Source organism: Cibotium barometz, chromosome 13 (assembly GCF_041138505.1).
Source record: "Cibotium barometz isolate CiBa-2024 chromosome 13, ASM4113850v1, whole genome shotgun sequence".
Classification (NCBI taxonomy): domain Eukaryota; kingdom Viridiplantae; phylum Streptophyta; class Polypodiopsida; order Cyatheales; family Cibotiaceae; genus Cibotium; species Cibotium barometz.
The window spans coordinates 50,659,115-50,679,831 of NC_141058.1; the positions used below are offsets into that span (position 1 = coordinate 50,659,115).

Below are 20,717 nucleotides of genomic sequence, written 5' to 3' on the forward strand. Positions count from 1 at the left end.
GAGAAGGTCAAGAAGACCTATGTGACCTTTGAAGTGTACGAGTAGTAGTATTGCAATGCCAAGCTAGATCTTACTTCATTTCCTTATTGGAGAAGTGGATTGCTTAGAGGTGCGTGTAGCAACATGGTTATATCTGAAAGGATTCTTACATTGAAATATTTATTCCTATTATGGAGGAGGAGTGACTTAGACATGTTTAAGATGGTGCCAAGTTATCTTGGTCAGATGTACAAGGGATTGCTAATTTGCTAAGTAGGTGTAAATGATTAAAGTACACATCATTCCTGAAGTGGAGGAAAAGTACAAGAGTTACTAGATGCAACACAATCATGAAAAGTTATTGATGCCAAGTGGCATATGTTACTAGCGTAGAAGATGTATTTTGTGCTGAAACAAGTAAATTTTGTGGACATGATTGTCTAGCTAGTGGCAGTATAATGGTTTGGAAGAGTTCCTAATATTGCAAGTGGCAATGGGATTTGGACTTGGTGAAAACCCTAATGTGCACTTCTAGAGAGCGAACAGAGAAACGAGCAGACTCATGTGAGTCATGTTGATATGTTTGAAAATCCAAGTTAACAAGTTGGGACAAAGTCACTAAAATGGGTGTAGACTACATAGTACGAGATGTGTATGTTGTTTGTTTTAATTGTTGAAAGGAAACAAGAACGTGTTGAGGCTCGAGACTCTGGAAATATGGAAGTGACGTATGGGAAATAAAATCAAGTTGATAATGCAACAAAGTAACACAAATTGGTGAGATGATGTTCTATGGTTGACTGAGGAAACTATGTCATGACCCTAATTAATTTGGCAAAGATCAAATAGATCACGGTGAGTAGAGTGATGCTTGGGCAAGGATCAATGGGTTGAGGCTGAGAGATGAAGCAAAGTTCTCTAGGACAAGTTGTCCCAAGATTAGCAATGTACATGGCGGGATGAGTGCACATCAAAATTTGCAAGCAGTGAGTATGAATGCCAGTCCGAGAGAAGCAGCCGAAGGAAGTCCGGGTTGGTAGTGTTGGGTATTTCGGAGTTAGTTGGTGTGAACACCCTCTTTGGGTGTGAACAACCCTTATTTGGTTTTGCCATTTGGTCCAAAGATAAGGCTTGATGCCTATAAAAGCATGTACTTGGGTGGTTCTAATAGCATTGAGCATTATTTGAGTTGTGCAATCTTTCTCTCTTCTTTGCGATGACATCTCTCTCTCTCTCTTCCTCTTACTTTCTCTCTCTCTCTCTCTATCTTGGCACCATGAATGCTAACATGGTATCAGAGTCACCTTAGCCACCTTAGCTATACTTCATATGTGCTCTTTGTGTTTTCCTCCTGATATCAACCTTGGATGTGAAATGCAGCAGTGATGATGGGAACGGGAAACGCACAGCTTCAGATGAAAAATGCAGCATTGAAGCCGCCACTGCCTGAGGCAGCCCTTAGCCATTAACGCAAGCTAGAGAGAGGTCTATGTGCAGTCGACAGTAGCTATGAAGAAAAACACAGGTCTAACCAGCCTGTAGAAGCATAAACGCACATCACAAAGCTGTCCAGCAGATGCTACATCAGAGCACCATTGTGTTTTTTTGAGCTGTGCATTTTCATCAGATCTGCATTTCTCACTAGAGTTGCTGCCACATCAAAGCCTGCATTTCTCATTAGAGCTGTCCCCTATGCGTTTTCTCATCTTCGCCGTCCTGTGTACCTCTCCATGAGTCGTCAACTAACTACATCACTCGTCACCACCTGCACAGTCCACCAACAAACTCATCTGCTGCTGCTTCCGTCGCCGCCTAGATAACGCAACTTGCTGCTCGCAATCTCCTCACCGTCGCTGCCGTCAAGTTGTCCATCATCCCCCCTGTCCGCATGCTGGGCATTAGGGCTTCGGGGCAAAATTGAAGCTTGCGGATTTGCTAAAATTTGGGGCTTTTTGAAATATGGAGAAAATCATCAAATTGGAGCTCCAATGTCCACAAAACTTTAGGGATTTTTCAAAATTGAGGCCCTTTTCAAAATCAAGCCTCCTACATCAAATTGGAGCTTTTGTAGTGCCATGGAAGGCCAAAGCATCTGTATTAGGACATCATTGCTTCCCGTAGCAAAATATGCATAGGCACTAGCATGGAAGTGTTGCCGAAAGAAACTACTCTTCATTGACATACGCTCGAGGGGAAGTTTTTAAAGCTTCCGAAATTATCTTCTAATTCTTTTTTTTTTTGTTTGAGTCATGGGTTCTCTACTCAGGAAGTCCCCCAAAATCTGAATTAAATATTGTGCGTGTGTTTCCTTTTGTAATGCTCCATCATTCCTCTTTATCCTGCATAGAGCAAGGGGGGTTGTCTTGATAGACGGATGTAAGTTGTCATCTAGTGGTCAAGCTCTTATATTAGGCTCGACTGAGAGTTCGGGTGTTGGCATCGCTGTGTTATTTTGTATATCGTGATTGCAGTTTAGAGTCCATATCATGGTGACTAATGAAGGTTTATCAAGCATCACCTCCATCACTCCGAAGGGGGGTTTGTTAGGTTTTTTGGAGTGAGTTGGTGTGAACCCCCTCTTTGGGTGTGAACAGCCCTTATTTGGTTTGGTCAAAAGATAAGGCTCGATGCCTATAAAAGCATGGACTTGGGTGGTTCTAATAACATTGAGCATCATTTGAATTGTGCAATATTTGCTATCACATCTCTCTCTCCAGGTGGTCTACAGCAGCATCTACATGCACTCGATGATTTCTGCACACAGAGGGGTCTTACTGTGAACCTTGGGAAAACCAAGGTTATGGTCTTTCATACATCGAGACAGGGCAGGAGTCAGCTGACATTCACTCTCGCAGGATGCCAGGTGGAGGTGGTGACATCATACGTGTACCTAGGGGTTACCTTCTCTGCAGCAGCCACACGCTTCACCATGGGTTCAGCAGCCAGAGCTAGATTGACACGGGGATATGCAGCATTGGCTATGCTAGAGAGACAGTGCCACCAGGCGCATTTTCAGGAGCCCCGGACGAAGGGGTGGCTATTTGACACATTAGTCACACCGGCATTGATGTATGGAGCAGCGGTATGGGCGCCAGGCCTTGCTACCCATTGGTGGACACAGATAGAGAGACCATAGGCCCTCATGATGGCACGCATGATACGCAGCAAACCATCAGTGCCTCATGACATTATCCGAGCAGAGTTTGCTGCGCCTCCTATGATGGTAGAGGCCATATTTCAGATTGTATGCCTGCTAGACAGATTCAGAGAGATGCCACAGGACAGATTGTCATACAGAGCTTTTGAGGTATCTAGATAGCTGGCTGAGGCAGGAGACAGAGGATCATGGTATGCACAGGTCACACATTGGTTCTCACAGCATGGCCTAGACATGGATCATCTACCACCATTCCAGTATGACAGGGATGCACCACATATCCGTCTCTCTCATAGTGAGAGGAACAGAGTATTGAGACAGGATCTATGGCAGCTCTATACACGAGAGACATGGATATCGCCTACACAGCCTCTTCCACCGAAGATGCTATACTACAGAGATCACTTCATGAGTATCACTGATGATGGATTTATAGAGAGGCCTAGATACATGGAGGGTTTTTTACCACACGGCTCCCGAGTGGCTATTGGTCAGCTCAGAGTTTCATCACACCGATTGGAGATTGAGACTGGCAGAGCAGCACGGATCCCCCGAGAGGAGAGGGTATGCAGATTGTGCAGAGAGGAGGTGGAGAGTGAGGAGCATTATGTATGCAGATGCAGAGCATATACAGCCTTCAGAGAGAGATATCCCATTTTATTCAGAGAGCCACATTCCCTACGCCAGATCTTTGAGGCAGCAGACCAGCGCATACTGGGGAGATACATTCTAGACATGCAGCGCCACAGAGAGACATTATTACAGGCTCAGACAGCTCCAGAGGGGGGGCGACAGACACAGATTACTACATTTTTTCAGAGATCCATCCCCCTCCCAGCCCCTACACGGCAGGGAATTACTCTCCAGAGAGCAGAGACACTTAGAGCCCGCAGGAGACAGAGGACACCTGGCTTTCGGACACCACGCCTATACCAGAGAGAGATGACAGAGATCAGAGCTCAGTTTCACAGAGAGGGTGCGGAGCGACTGGCTCGCTTTAGAGCACACCCAGGCATGTTCTTCAGGGAGCTGTGGACACCCCCTTCACTGATGTATACCATTTTATACCCCCAGTATGGTACAGGATGGAGCTAGCTAGGTTGCATATCATGATTGTATACTCCATGCATATAGCTTTGCATTCTCCTAGTAGTAGAGCTCCATCCCCTGCACACCCAGATTCAGCTTTTTTTTGTTCAGTACTTTTTCATTTTGTTGGGATGACAGAGGATACCCCATACAGGTACTCCGATTTGTCTCATAGGCCGAGTTCGGTCTTTTGGAAGATGTTAATAAAATCTTTCTTTCTTTCTTTCTTTCTCTCTCTTCCTCTTACTCTCTTTGTCTCTCTATCTTTGTGCACCAACTTGTCATGGCTTCAACCTCCATCTCTCTCTTTGCACATGCTCCACTCATGGCATCATGAATGCTAATCGGTAGGCCAAGCCAAGCTTGCTAGCAAAGGTCTATTGATGTGTACGCCTGGGGGACCAATTAATGGGCAAGAGATTAGTGTGTGGACTCGTTTGTTCAGAACTAGGGTGCTTGCGAGATTAATTGGTATCTAATGATTGGGAGGATAATGCTAATTATGCCATGCTAGTGGCGTTTTCTATTTTGGGTCTTCTTCTCCAGAACATGCATGTAGTGAAGGAGGGAGTTTGGCATGTGAGATTAGGGTTTGCTTTGGAGGAGCATGATACCAACTGTGACCAACCCTCATCTTCTTTTGTCTTTGGTTTCGTAGCTTGATCATTCCCATACATTTGTTGCTCCGGGCATTATTTGACCCCTCGGTGGCATGCACCTAGTCTATCATGTGCAAATCCTACTCAACAACCTTGTCCCTTCAATTGAGGGTTCACAATGGTCTTTCTACCCTACTTTGCCCATGTCTACCTTGTACATGTCCATGCAGCTATGGATGATGGCACATGCATTTGAGCACTCATGCATGTGACATCCCCTCCTGCATATCTCGGGACAAGATAATGGAGTGCCAACATTGGCATTTCATATGGATCATCCACGCCTCATCAAGGAAGATGAACTTCCAGACAACTGATGAAAACAACTGGTGTGCAGCGTCACAATCTTTACTAAATTTTCAGTTGTTCTTGCATATTTGAGCAGCTTCTAGGCATCAATAATGTTAGCTACTAGGCCTTTCCTCATTTGGAAATTGAAGCAAGGTTGTCAACATATTTGGAACAATTTTTCTATTGGGGCCCACTAAGCTGATTGTCATGAAAAGAATGTTAAACTGAAGTGACGTGCTCATGGAAAACCATTGAACAAAGCATTGACATGTCTGGACAAAAAAATTGGTCTAGTTGTCATATAAATCCCTAGCCACAACGAAACGGTTACAATTGGAATTTTGACTACTTGTGAAATGTATCTTGTGATTGCCCTACTGTGTATACTCAGTGGCTAGAGGCTCTTCTGAGCCTAGTAGTTGGTTTCATTGTGTTAGTGCTGTGAGTATTGGGTTCTAGAGTCTTACTTACCTGGAAACCTTGTTTCATTAGCTGCGATCATCAAAACTCTGTTTCTTGATCTGTCAGTGCTCGGGTCCAGTCTTGGATATCAAAGAGGCATTATGATCAGGCTTATGTACAGTTTCCTCAAATTAAGTGGCAACGCATGAATATGCAGGACAACTCATGTATTTGTGTTGTTCAATTTCTATAGTATATATGTGATGTAAAGTGGGCTGTGTCATGGATCCTGGGAAAGCCTCTGTTACCTCTATGTTTCTGAAGAATCTCATCAAAGATTTTGACATGCCAATGTATGAAACTAATCTCTGATTCATGCTATCCATTCTGAAGCCAGGAGCTTACAATTTACAGTCAGGTGTTTATAAAAGTTTTACCACAATGGATTAATGTAGAAAAGTGAAAAATCTCAGAAGCGAGTTTGGAAGTAATTACTTTATTAGATCTCTAGGGTACATGCAGGGGAAGGGGTTGGAGAATTACACATTGGATGAGATACTTTTAACTCATTTGATTTTTCTACAACGTGTAGATTTGAAAGCATTTCTGTTGTGTGTTTGTACAGGCGCTGTATTTCTGTGTTCCTTTTAGGGACCAAGTGTTGGAGTATGGGAATCACAACAAAGGGGTTGGAGAGAGCGATGAGAATCTGCTTACATGCCTGTCAGAGCTCTTTGTGCAGGTTAGTGATTGCCTTTACTTTCTAGTGGTTGCACAAGGTTGCTATGATGTTTGAAAGAAGGGAAGAAGAACATGGTAATTGACCTTTTTGATCTAGAATCATATGTTTATGTACTTGTATTTGCTTGCTGATGAGGACGATGCTGTTCTTGCTTTGTGCTAGTAACTTTTTCTTTGTAGACAAAAAGATTACAAGTAAACACCCTAGCTGTTTGTACAATCATAGTTAGACAGGCCCACTGTGGCAGACAGGAATCTTTTTGATCTCATGGAATCCCCATAATAGATTTTCAGACAACTTTATAATTCTATCGGTCTCTGATGGAACTTGGAAGATATTCATCTCATCATCTGAGGGGAGTCTAGTGTGATTTTATTGTTTCCTTTTTTTTTTTGGATGTTTTCAAGCAGGCTCACAGTATTACTACTCATCGAACTATCTTTTGGATGGACTAGCAGATCAATTACCAGAAGAAAAAGACTGGAGTTATTGCTCCGAAACGCTTTGTACAACGTGTCAAAAAGCAAAATGAGCTTTTCCGGAGCTATATGCACCAGGTGCATCTCCAATCGCCCCTTTGGTTTGGTATTAACATAATGATGCATATATCTATACATGCATGCATGTATGTATGTATGTTGGTAGGTATATATATGTGTATGCATGCCTCGATGCATGTATATGTATGTAGGTATGTATACATATATATGTATATGTGTATGCAGGCATGCTTGGATATGTGCATTAATGTACGTATGTATGCATGGATGTACACATGCAAGCATGCATTATGTATTCTGGTTGTCAGACTGGTCTCGGTAAAATGTGTTGCCATCAAGTCAGAGCTTGGCACATGTATTCATGATATAGATTCATGCTGCAGGATGCTCATGAGTTCTTGAACTATTTGCTTAACGAGCTAGTGGATATCCTAGAGAAAGAGGCAAAAGCAAATGCAAGTGCAAATGCAGTGGCTCAAGGAAGCACAGGGCATCAAGAGAAGGGGATCAATGGGACGGTCAATGGGTCCGGGAACGGATGCCAGCAACAGCCAATAATAACCTGGGTGCATAAACTCTTTCAGGTATAACTTTGCTATTTTGTAATGGTCAACGCAATCCATACAAAGAAAAGCTGAGCACCAAATGCCCCTTTTTCAGGGTACTCTGACAAATGAAACACGCTGCCTGTGCTGTGAGACCATAACGGCAAGAGATGAGACGTTTCTGGATCTCAGCTTGGATATTGAGCAGAATAGCTCTATCACCAGCTGCCTCCGCAACTTTAGCTCAACCGAAATGTTGAATGCAGAGGACAAGTTCTTCTGTGACAAGTGTTGCAGGTCTGGCTTGCTCACATCTAGTGTTATGTTTTTATTTGATGTCTACTTGATGGTGTTAGGAGGAGGGGAGAACCTGCCCACACTGATTGATATTGGGTCTTTACTGCAGTTTACAGGAGGCACAGAAGCGAATGAAAATCAAGGTTGCACCTCGGATCCTTGCATTGCATCTAAAGAGGTTCAAGTACATCGAGCAGCTTGCAAGATACAAGAAGTTATCATATCGTGTCGTGTTTCCATTGGAGCTGAAGCTCTGCAACACGACCGATGACGTTCCGGGATCAGAAGCAGAATATTCACTATTTGCTGTTGTTGTTCACGTGGGAACAGGCCCTAATCATGGCCACTATGTCAGCCTTGTAAAGAGCCATAACCACTGGCTCTTCTTTGATGATGAAAACGTTGAGATAATTGATGAATCGGTAGTGCAAACGTTCTTTGGCTCTACTCAGGAATACTCCAGCAACTCCGAGCATGGTTATATCTTGTTTTATGAACGACTGGATCAAATGGTCTAAGGTCATGCTGAACTGCATGGCAGCATTGCTTGTATATAGACAGCTGTGGAAAGCTGTTACGGTAAGGGTGGTGGCATGGATTTTCAGCCCGAAGTGTACTACTTTCTTATTATACTTCACACCAATTGATCTTTTACAAGGTTGTGTTATCATCACCCTTTCAAGCTTGAAAAAATCCTGACCAAAGTGTGCTACCTTGGTAGTATATATCATCTCAAAGGTTTTAGCTTGACACCTTCCATGCTGATTACACTTTGTAATGCAGTACACCACGATCTCATAGAGACAAGAGAGCTGATTCCACTTTGTTACTCTCTCTCTCTCTCTCTCTCTCTCTCTCTCTCTCTCTCAAATGTGAAGCTCATGTGTAGAGACAGATTGCAACGCTTGCGTAGGAATGGGGCTCACATTAGGATGCTTGTGTGCATGGTGGACTTGCCCTTGGAAACCAAGCTGTACATTAGAAACCGTGAAGTTGTACACTGAAGGGTTTTTGGGGATTGAGATGTCATGCACAAATGATGCAAAGAGGTCCCAAAATGCCCAAATTACACTATATTTACACATCACACTCCCCAGCGCGCGCGCGCGCGCACACACACACACACACATTTGTGCACATCAGTTATCCATGGGCTAGACATGTAAAAACCTTGATTTGCACTAGATCAAAGCATCTTGGGGTTGAGGCTGGGGTGTGGCAGGGAGGACGCATGTGAGAATAGAGCATGCACCCTTGGGACATTTGCATTGCTGTTCCACATATCTTGTATGGGAAGCCTCTTTACATAGCAAAAGCACTGTTGGCATGCAGGAGTCACGAGATGGATGATCTTGCATGGGTGTTCCTTGGATGAAAACCTCTTAAAAAAATGTAGTGTGAGAACAGGAGGTAATTAGCTATGATGTGGGCAGCGTTGGTTTTAAGTATTTGTGAGGGAAAAAAGTGGATTAAAAGCTAGATCAAACATAAACCATTTAAAACAAGAACAAGTGCAGTCATAAGAGGAAAACTCTCTTATTATAAGAGCTTACCTTTTCCGAGAGACTTAAGGAAAGAAAGAGAAGGGAATAAGAAGGAAAGAGAACATGATTTTGAGAGAGAGAGAGAGAGTTAAGGGGAGTGTAATTTGATGCTCTTTTCAAAGCTAAAAATTGAAAACCGACTCTTCTAAGTAAAAAGTTCACACCATTTAAGTCCTACCTTTTTTTTTCAAGGCAAAACAAAAATTGTTATTTTGCGCTTATGAGCCTTTTGTAGTCATAAACATATAAGGAGCATGACACTATGCTAGTAGCTTCCATTGAGTGAGCACAATTCAATGGGCCTACATGACTGATGGTTGATCTTTAAAAATCGTAGGAATTAGTGTATGTATAAGTGTCAAAGTACAAGTGTAGGTTCATTAAGTATTTAGAGGCAAAAGTACAACTTAATTTTTGTGGTTCTTGCACCACCAAAGTGCAATTCATAGTAAAAATCTTAGTGATATTTTTTGCTCTTTCAATAAGATTCTCAGTGTCATGAAGTACATGCACATTACAAGAAAAATAATGGCTAGTATGAAAAATCAAAACAAATCAATAATTGAATTCAAATAGCAAAGAAACTATATGTGATACAATTGGATCAATTTAGAGCAGATGAGCATAGGCGTTGTGCCAAGATCACACTTCGAAATACTTTTGAGGGGTTACGCCCCCAATGATCACAGCAAAAACCACACATGGTCCCAAGTCAATAGGACTTCGGTGACTACCAGAGAGTCCCAACCCTAGATAGATGGTCGTACATGGCAACCACCCTCGGTCCCACGCCAATATGACTTAAACGACTACTCACGGAGGGAGTCCCAACCCCACAGTTGAACATGGCAAACCACTCTGGGTCCCATGCCAACATAACCCATACTGTCATACCAAGGAAGGGTCTAGCCTTGGCAGATTGTTGCTATGAGAGTGGTGCAATCTCAAACGCCACTCAGGCAGCCGATATATCCACTTTATTAATTCATAACATTTTCTCATCAACAATAATAATTATTTCAATAATCAGTGTAAAACAATACCTCAAACAACTAAGCAACCCTTTTTCATTAACTCAAAGTCATTTTGAGGGCCCCTAATTTCACCATGATTTGTGGTGGTTCCCTCGAATATACCAACATTTCTCTCAAAACAAATAGACATTTTTAAAAAGAATTAACCACAATCTCAACTTGGGACCAACTTGGGCTGCACCTTGGAGGAAAATTCTAAAAGTGAGGTTGTAGGAGAGTCCTTATTGTTCTTTCCTACAAGTGTCGGCGATCAATCCGACAAACAAGATAGTCGCTTACTGATTGAGAATGAAAAATTCTAAAAGTGAGGTTATAGGATCAATGCCTAAGCCCAATGGGTTCGGAACTCATAGACTCACAGACTAATTAGGTAACACACAGAAACACAAATGCTCACTCAGACAGTACACAATGAATAACATTCAAACACTATTCTGTGCTCTTCAAACTTGTACAATCCTACTCTGTCTCTCTTCTTACTCCTATCTGCTTCCTACTTTATTAAGTAAAAAAGTAATCTCTTTCTTTTCCCGTCGTTGGCCTTTCTGTTACTACAAGAACATTCTATTACAAGAAAATACTTATGATTAGAATGTATGCGCATGTGCACTGTGGTCCACTGTTGGCCGTTGGCCTTTCTGTTACAAGAACATTCTATTACAAGAAAATACATATGATTACAATGTATACGCATGTGCACTACGGTCCACTGTTGGCCTGCTGAAGACCGACGGCCAGTTCTTTAGGTACCACCAGTCCGTAGCTTCTGTCGGGTGGTTAACACTTGGCATGTCCATTGGCTCTGCACTAGTAAGTGCCTCAGAGGCTAACAAGAATGATTAATGGATGGGGGGTGGCATAGTGCCGCCTGACTGAAGCCACCCTTTATTCTTCCGCCAATGCCTTTTTGCTAGGGATCACATCCTAAGCCTCCTTTATGATCTTGGAACTGTATTGTGTCAAAAATCCTATCTGCAATTAGCATGTGCGGCTTGATAGTTCAAAGAATGAAAGAATAATTTGGCAGATATTTGTATCTGCATGTTGCAGTATATTTTTGTCTTTATCTTGGATGTTTGGTTCAGCTTCGAACGAATCTTGCCTTGCAGCAGCAGCTGCGCACCATCATTTCAGATCTGTGGGTTTGGGATGTTGATTTTTCCTCTGGTTTAAATTTGCTGAGAAATTCATCCAGCTTGTGGGGGTTTATAGGTAGGTCCCATCCCTGTTCATCATGCTGTTGTTTGGGTATAGAAAGGGTGTAGACAACATACTCTAGATTTTGCGTTGTTGCCTTGAGCTGTTCTGCTGCCTATGTGTCTGCTAACGTTGCTTGGCCTCTTGTAGATTCACTAGACGGAGAATGTTGACTTGATTGTTTGTAGCAGTTGTGGCGGAGTTGATGTTCTCAGTGGTGCTTGGTTGTCATGCTTGATTGTCATCTCCTCATGCAGCTTTCGTTGTTTGCTTTGTGCCTATGAGCTATGTTCTTACTTGTTGTAGCTCTAGTTCTGCATGATTTTCTTTGGCTAGCATTGCATCTCTTAGTTGATTTTCTCTATGTAGTTTTACCAACTTTTTCTTAACTGAATCCGTTTTCTTGTTGTTTGCCAGCTTCTTCCTTGGCTATCAGCTCCTGTTGGGTTTCCTGCATAATTGAAAAGTTAGCTTGGAGTTTTCTTCTTTTAATCGGCACAACTACTCCAATTTCTTTATGTTGATGGTCTCCCTGCTGCGCTATTACTGTGCCCGGCTTACGTTGAGACCTTGTCTTTGTTTGGTGAGGTTTTCTTTTTCACACAGCTTGCTCTTCTAGCTGGATCATCTTGGCTTTTTGTGTGTCCAGCTTTGCATAAGCTTGCATGAGTGCCTTTTTCGTGTTTTTGAACTCTTCCTCGAGCTTCTGCACGACTGAAGAGTCTCCTGTATCTTGAAGACTAAGTCGAGTACTTGTCTCCATAGGTGTAGCCACAAGTTTACAGTCTTCAAGATTAAACCTCTTCAATAGGTTCTGTATATATTTAGACTGCAGCATAACAATGCCATCTTTGTGCTGCATAATCTGAATCCCCAAATAGTCTGCTTAAGGCCATAAAGAGCCTTTTTCAACCTGCATACTTTAGACTCTTCTCCTTTCATAGCAAAACCAAGAGGTTGTGATACATACACCTCCTCATGTAAATCACCATTCAAGAATGCAGTCTTAATGTCCAACTGATGTACATTCCACCCACCATGATGTGCTGCCAAAGCAATGAGACACCTAATGGTAGTCATATGAGATGTGGGTGCAAAGGTCTCATCATAATCAATGCCCTTTTGCTAGGCATATCCCTTTGCAACAAGTCTGGACTTGTAGCGATCGATGCTATCATTTGTTTTACAGTTTAACTTGTGAACCCAATTAGTACCAATGGCCTTCTTGCCATGAGGTAGATCTATCAAATACCAGGTGTCATTCTTGAGTATAGAGTTATACTCATCCTACACAGCATGCATCCAATGATCATCATCCTATGCTTCCTCAAAGGAAACAGGTTCGCTATCCCCCCTCAATGTCTGCACAAGCCATTCTGGCATACGCCTAGATTCTTCTATGACCGCTCTCTCCTCATCCACTACATCCTCAATAATTGCCTCATCAAAACGCTGATTTTGCACCTGCAAAGGCTGAATTTCAGCACTTGGTAAGGCATTCAATTGCTCTACATATGGTTGCCTTCCATTAAACAATGGTAGGAGCGAATCAAACATTTCCTGTGAGCATAGATTTTGCTATTTTTTGCATGAAAGCATGGGCTGAATTGAGATTTCCACAAAAACAACATCTCTACTTACCAAAATCCGCTTTGAGGCCGGATGGTAGAGTCTATATCCCTTGCTTTCTAAACTGTATCCCACAAATATGTATTTAACTGCCTTATCATCATCAAGCTTATTGTGTTGTTGCTCAGGCACAAGAGCATAAGCAAACAACCAAAAACACACAAATGAGCCATAGAAGGCTTCCTGCCATGACAAGCTTCATAAGGAGTTTTAGACTGCAAGGATTCGTGTAGGGCATTCGTTCAACACAAAGTTTGCGCACGTAGTTGCCTCTAACCAGAAACCGTGAGGTAAATCTTGGGCTTTCACCATACATTGTGCCATCTACATGAGAGACTTGTTCTTCCTCTGAGAGCCACACCATTTTGTGGAGGTGTGTATGGCACTCTACATTGATGCCTTATGCCTTTTTTAGCCATATATGTATGAAATTCCTTGGACATATACTTCTCCTCTCGATCTGAACGAAGGGTGCCAACTTTACATTCACATGCATTTTCAGCCATGGATACGAAGTACCTAAAGCATGTAAAAACTTCTGACTTCTGCTTTAATGGATACACCTAGCTATATCTGGAGTAATCATCATCAATAAAAGTGACAAAGTAAAGCTATCCCCCAATAGATGGTGTCCTCATAGAACCACATACATCACTATATATAAGTTGTAATTTCTTAACAGTTCTCATAGATCCATCCTTTGGAAAAGATGCCCGATGCATTTTACCAAGAATACACCCCTCACATACATGTCTACTAGGGGTCTCAATAGTTGGGCAACTCAGACACCATATTTCTTTCTTCTTCTTTTTACTTAGCTTATATTTTTATTTATTCATGTGCTATTTTATTCATAAGGTTATTTGAACCTTACAAAAGTCCTTCTCCTAAGGTTTAATCCTTGTAGCTTATGCCTTATCATTTAAGTATATTTTCATAAGGTTTAAGCCTTTGGATGATAACCTTAAGTTTTTCTAGTTTATGCAAATAACTAAGGTCTCTTTAGTTATCTAATTTACTTACTTTTTCAATGATTTCTCATCTAAACTAGATCACATTTCTTTCCTTATTTTTTGAGGATCACTTACATTTGGTGCTACACCAAAATTCTAGTTAAGGGGTGTCACGTGCAGAGCAACCCTTTTTGAAATATGTTTGTATTTAATCCATATAAGTCAACCAACAAGGGTTTGCGCTTTTCATTTGTAATTATAACCCATTCATTTTAGCCTCCCTGGAACATAAATTCTTGTCTAGACAAAAAGGGTAGAAGGCTTGGCCGATGGTCTTTGCACCTTATGGGTGTCATTTACATAGTATTTTCCTTTATTAATAGAGTACCTAAGAAGTCAATTTATTTTAGGGAAACAAAATTTCTCTTTATATAACAGAGGAATCTTGCTACAAAATCTTAGATTTCCTATTGAAAGAAATAGACATCTCAAAAGCAACTAATTGGATATGGATCCATCTTGTCCCTCCCCCATGCTTGGGAAGAGGACCCGTTGGTTAATCAGGGTAAGTTTTCCTTAGATGGCCATGCTGGCGACAGCTAAAGTATTTATTCTCATGGAAAGGCTAGTTGAGTTGCTTCATAGGTTATCCTTGATGGATACTTGAGGCTGGCTGCATTGCTTCATTGGCTTATCCTTGATGGAAGAGCTCTTCTTTTTTATCCTATAATCTAGAAGATTGGTCTTCCTTTTGATTTAGCTATGTGGGATGATCCTAGCTGGAAGGGGTAATTATCCCTTTGATGACCTTTTTGTTGGAATCTAAAACATCTTCTTTCTTAAAAAGCCCTACTGCAATGTTCAGGAGTTGGCATTTGGCTCTCTAGTCCCATTGCCCCTATTTCTTGACCTTGACTTTGCTTTAGCTCATAGTTCCTCTTAGCTAGGGGTGGGATGAACGTTTCTCTTGAAATAGGAGACCTCTTCTTGGTTAAAATGGAAGGATTTAAGTCCTTCCCCAAGCACCTTTTACTAGAAAACCTTTGTCATATTAATTAGTCATTATTATGTCTTTTAAAATAAAGGATGGATTTACATTCTTGACTAGATTATCTAGAGGCGGGTTGAGTTTTTGAACAAATTGGTGGAGAAAAGCCATCTCATCCATTGCAGGGGTAAATCAAAGAATTTGGGAAAAGTCTTGGTGATATTCTTCTAGGGTCTTCCCTTTTTGGGAAAACTCTAAAAATTTGATCATTTTGTCCTTGTGAAATCCTATAGGATAAAACCTTTGGCGAAGGTATCCTTTCATGGCATCCTAGGATAATTGAATTCTCCTCCTGTGTCCGGTGGTATGATAGGTATGGTGCTCAATAATTTAAGCTGGGGCATTTCCTGTTGATTTCGGTTGGTAAGTCTATTTTCTTGAGCTAACCTTTCATTATTAATGGGAAAATAATACTCCCTAGAATTGTTACTTTCAAGGTATTTCAAATCACCTGCACAGCTTCTGGGATACCAATACCCAGGCATCTAGGTTACTAGCATCCATCATTCCAACATCTTGAGAATTACTCATCCAAGGGTGCTCAAGATTAACACATTTAAGAGAATCACTTTCTGGGAGTTACACAACCAAAAAATTTGGGATACCAACAGTACACATATGAGGATATCATTTTTGAGGATTACACATTCGTCACATTAACATCTAAGGGTGCTTAGGATTAACACATCTGAGGTCATCACTTTTTTGAGAATTACACATTTAGTAATTGGGATACCACGTGATTAACATATCTTTGGGTATCACCCTTAGGAATTACACATTCAAGGTTTAGCATCTCCTATTAATTACACATTGCACATCCAAGTTCAGACTCACGTTCATCTAAGATGGGGTTAGATCTCAAATGACCACCCTTTGTGTGAGGCATCTGTGATGGATGATGTCCACACCTCAATTATAGTTTACAATACACAAAATAATGATATGTGCCTTAATAATCTCTTTAAGTAGTGTTTCTAACAAGTTTGGCCTCTTTGATCACTTTTTCATTTTCTCACAGCTTTATGTGATAAATTACTCCTAGAAGAATTAATCCTCTTATTTATGTAGAAGTTTAAGACCATGATAAGTGACTATAGAAGTTTAAGAATCAAGCCTATGATGATAAGTGACTCAAACTACATACCTTCTTACCCTTAAGTCTTATGAATATGAAACCTTAAGAATCCCTTTTCATTCTTACATTTCATTATGCATGAGCTTGACCCTTTGATTCATTAAGATTCTTTTAAAAAAGTATTAACTCTATTTATAACATAAAAGAGCTCCAGTTACTTAACCATGAGACTATACTTCAATGTAAACATTTATGAGATTTATAAACCAACCCATTGGCATATGCAAGGAGAATCTGCCTTGAGATAAAATTTTAGAAGATTAACTACTACCAAGAATTCTTTCTTATTAGTCCCAAAATACACAAGATCTAATCATCTTTCCATTGAAGTATGCACATAAGATCAACAAATAACAACCATCATTATACTTTTTGTGAATCCACAACATGAGATACTGACTATCAAGACCAAGCTTTACTACGTTTATGAAAGAGATTCTTCTTAATATAAGAGACCTAATTAGCCTCATTTCCTTATTTTTACTAATTTTATGAAAGAGATTCTTTTACATGGATCCTAATATAAGAGACCTACTTAGACTTATTTCCTTACTTCAAATTAAATCTATAAATTTAAGAATCACATATAAGAGATCTAAATTTTCATACCATTATGATTTTAAATATGAGAGATTTGTCAGCATTCTACCAATTTTATAAGACCTAGCCATGCTTTTACAAGCTAAAGTATAAGATCTAGCATGCTTGTATATAAGAGAGCTCCATATACTTCTACCAAAGCATAAGATCTACCATCTTTAAGAGTTCAATCAAAACTATGCTTCCAAGAATCCTAATATTTATCATGCTTATTATAAACTTATAGAGAGGATTTTCCTTTCAACAAGAACATCATTCATGCTACCCGATTCTTAGGCCTTGGTCCATGCATATGAGATTAAAGCTTCATATAGGTCTACTTTAATCATATTTATCATAAACCCTTTCATTTATTCAAAGTAAGATTATATCTTTTATTAATATTTATAAACTAAACCCATGTCAATCATTCTCATAAACCTTTGTGATAAACCTTTGTGAGATCTATCCTCTTTTATGAGGAGATCAATCGATGCAGGCTATCATTTAAGAACAATGCTAATGAACCAAAGCATCACTAGTTTCAATACAAATCCATGACTCTTCTTTAATAAATGTAAGCTATCATTTAAGAAAAATGCTAATGAACCAAAGCATCGCTAGTTTCAATAAAAAATCCATGACTCTTCTTTAATAAATGTAAGCTATCATATATAAGAACACAGCTAATGAACCAAAGAATCAGAAATCCATAACTCTTATTTAATCAATGCAAGATATCATATGAGAACAAAGCTAATGAACCAGATCATCAATAATTTCAATAGAAATCCGCAACTCTTCTTTAATTACTGTAAGCTATCATATAAGAATAAAGCTAATGAACCAAAGTATTATTAGTTTTAAAATAAATCCATAACTCTTCTTTAATCAAGATAAGTAACACCTATCACATGTTTACTTGATCAATGTGCTTCAACAACAAGAGTGCCAATTTATACAAACTATAAACTTGAATCAAACTTAAGCCTAAAACATGATTAACATGTGCAAATATCCTAATCATCAATACTAAGCTTGTGAGTAAAATCATTGAGTGATCCTCATAGCCCCTCATTAACATGGCTCATTAGTTTGGGTTATCAATCCTAACCCTAAACTTAGATTAATCCCTTAATCTAAATATTAGACAAGAGAAAAATAACATAAGCACAACCCTCATGCAAGAATTCAATATATGTTATTAAAGGCTTCATTTTCATGAATATTGGTCATAAATAAATTTTTAATGCTTTATCAATAATGCTACTCATGATTAGAATAATACATAAGCAACAAAACCATTTTTTGTAAGTACTTATCCATGGATTAAGGAAGATCAAAGCTAAAAATTGCACCTATTTTGAGAACTTGAGAGCACTCATAGGGCAACATTGGAAGCTCCAAATCCATTCAATAAATGAGCTAACATATGTAGTAAACCCAAGTGTGATAGGCTTGGTGGACTGATGTGAGCACAACAACAAGCTTAAGAAGGGGTTAGTTTTCAACTTGTAATAGAAGAGAAGGGGGAGGTAGAAGCAACTAAAACATAGAATGAGAGTTCAAATACAAGCTTGCACAAGCTTAGCAATGCTATGAATAGAAGGGGGGAATCATTACTTGAGTAAGAGGGAGAGATTTACTTGATTGGTGGGAGGAGAAAGAATCCCAAACATGTAGCAACATGAGAATGATATTTCCCAAGCATGCTTCAATGATCACCTAATCAAGCTTAAGCTACTCATTACCTAATAGCTTAGTAATGGAGGGAAGAAGCATAACTTACTAAGAGAGGGAAAGATCTAGCCTACAAAAAGAAGAGGATATGGTTTAAGAATGGTTGTACAAGAGAGAAAGGAGCCCACACACTTTTTTTCTACGAGAGGGAAAGGAGCACGCACAATTTTTTTCTACAAGGGAAGAGCTATATTTATAGTAAAAAGTAGGACTTAATTAGTGTAATGATTTGAATAATCCATGGATTAAGCCCATGTATTTATTATTTTTATGGACACATAAGATTATTTGAGTCTTCAAGCTCATTGGGCCCCTTTTGCTAATCACGTTAAAAGCTCTTTTGAGGTCCTAAGTTGAGGCTTCAAGCTCATTGGGCCCCTTTTATGCATCAGATATAAAGAATGATAATATATAAGCTTTATAAATTCTTTTAGTTTTTAAATAAGGTCCTTTGAGGCTTCAAGATCATTGGTCCTCTTTTACACATCACATGGAGAAGAACAAAGTATGATTTAGACATTCTTTTTAGTTGACACATAAGGTCCTTTGAGGCTTCAAGCTCATTGGCATCTTTTATACATCATATGGAGAAGGACAAAGTATGATTTAGAAATTCTTTCTAGATGACACATAAGGTCCTTTGAGGCTTCTATCTCATTGTTGGGCCTCTTTAATATATCACTTTAAAAGTTCTACATAAGGTAAATGGAGAGAGTCAATGCAAGCTTGTTGGGCCCTTTATCTCTCACCAATTACTATTTCTTTCTCCTTATTTTTACTTAGCTTATTTTTTATATTATGATAAGGTTATTTCAACCTTACAAAAGTCCTTCCCCTAAGGTTTAATCCTTGCAGCTTATACCTTATCATTTTAGTATATTTTCCTAAGGTTTAAGTCTTTGGATAATAACCTTAGGTTTGTCTAGTTTATGCAAATAACTAAGATCTCTTTAGCTACCAAATTTCCTTACATTTTTCAATGATTTCTCATCTAAACTAGGTCACATTTCTTTTCATATTTTTAGAGGATCACTTACACTTGGTGCTACACAAAAATTCTAGTTAGGGGGGTGTCACGTGCAAAGTGTCCCTTTTTGAATTATGGTTATATATTTAATCCATATATAAGTCAATTAAAAACTCAATAATAATATTTGGCATCCAACTAGGGTCTAAGATGAGTTTTATCCCCTTTCCTTAATCTTCCCATGGGGCTTGGGCGATCATTCATGATGGTTTATGAGCCCCTCATCTCAAAAATAGGGGATTAAGTAGGTTCTTATCTTTCATCCAAATAGTTTTCTTCATTGGATAAAATTTTCATTTTATCAAATTTTTTCTTAGAATTATTCTCTAAGATATGTTTTGGATGTAGTATATAATTTTTGAGTAGGCGTACATGAAGCACATTATGGACTTCCAGCAGGTAGAGGGCCAGCAATAATTTTTTGGGTCTTGATCCCCAACTTTTTTTACTAATTGTATAGGGTTCACAGTATCTTAGAGATAGCTTTTGTACTCCTCCAAGGATAAGGCATACCTTTTGGTTCATATTTACAAAGATATCCTATTTTCTCTCCCAATATTTAGTTTGATCTCTTGAGATTGGATCCTTGCTTTTGTCGGCTATGAAGTTTTTTGATAATTACATTTATTCCTACTTCAACATTTTTAACATTGCTGTCCAAATCCTAGAAATCACCTTTTATGAATCAAAATGATTTCTTAGATACGTTCAAGATCATATATATGTAAACAATTCTCAAGACATCAGTCTCATGAATGTATGATAATTTAAACAATCACCTCCTATGACTCCTACGTTCGAGATCATATACTCCTATGTAAAGAATTCTCAGGATGCCACTCAATGCATAATATCACAACTTGGATAACCATATTATATCTTGGATAATCTAGGCTTTGTGCTTCTCTTGCTTAATTATAACCCATTCATTTTAGCCTCCTTGGACCAAATATTCTTGTCTAGACAAAAAGGGTAGAAGGCTTGGCAGATGGTCTTTCCACTTTGTGGGTATCATTTACACAGTATGTCTCTTTATCACAATAGAGTACCTAAGTCAGCTTATTTTAGGGAAACAAAACTTCTCTTTATATACTGAAGGAATCTGGCTACAAAAGCTTAGCAGTTTTAAAAACAACTGACTGCATATGGATTCATCCTATCCCTCCC

The 20,717-nt window shown here is 39.5% G+C and overlaps 1 protein-coding gene across 1 annotated transcript in view; it reads left to right on the forward strand.

Moving 5' to 3' along the window:
* The window catches only part of LOC147632793 (ubiquitin carboxyl-terminal hydrolase 3-like), a 37,613-nt gene extending 29,282 nt beyond the window's left edge, over nucleotides 1-8,331 (forward strand). Inside the window, exons 2-6 of the mRNA XM_086807667.1 lie at nucleotides 6,203-6,319; nucleotides 6,778-6,876; nucleotides 7,203-7,403; nucleotides 7,480-7,661; nucleotides 7,771-8,331. Of these exons, the coding sequence (XP_086663793.1) occupies nucleotides 6,203-6,319; nucleotides 6,778-6,876; nucleotides 7,203-7,403; nucleotides 7,480-7,661; nucleotides 7,771-8,179 (1,008 nt within the window). The 3' untranslated portion in view covers nucleotides 8,180-8,331. The remainder of the gene's footprint in view (nucleotides 1-6,202; nucleotides 6,320-6,777; nucleotides 6,877-7,202; nucleotides 7,404-7,479; nucleotides 7,662-7,770) is intronic.
* The last annotated feature ends 12,386 nt before the right edge of the window (nucleotides 8,332-20,717 follow it).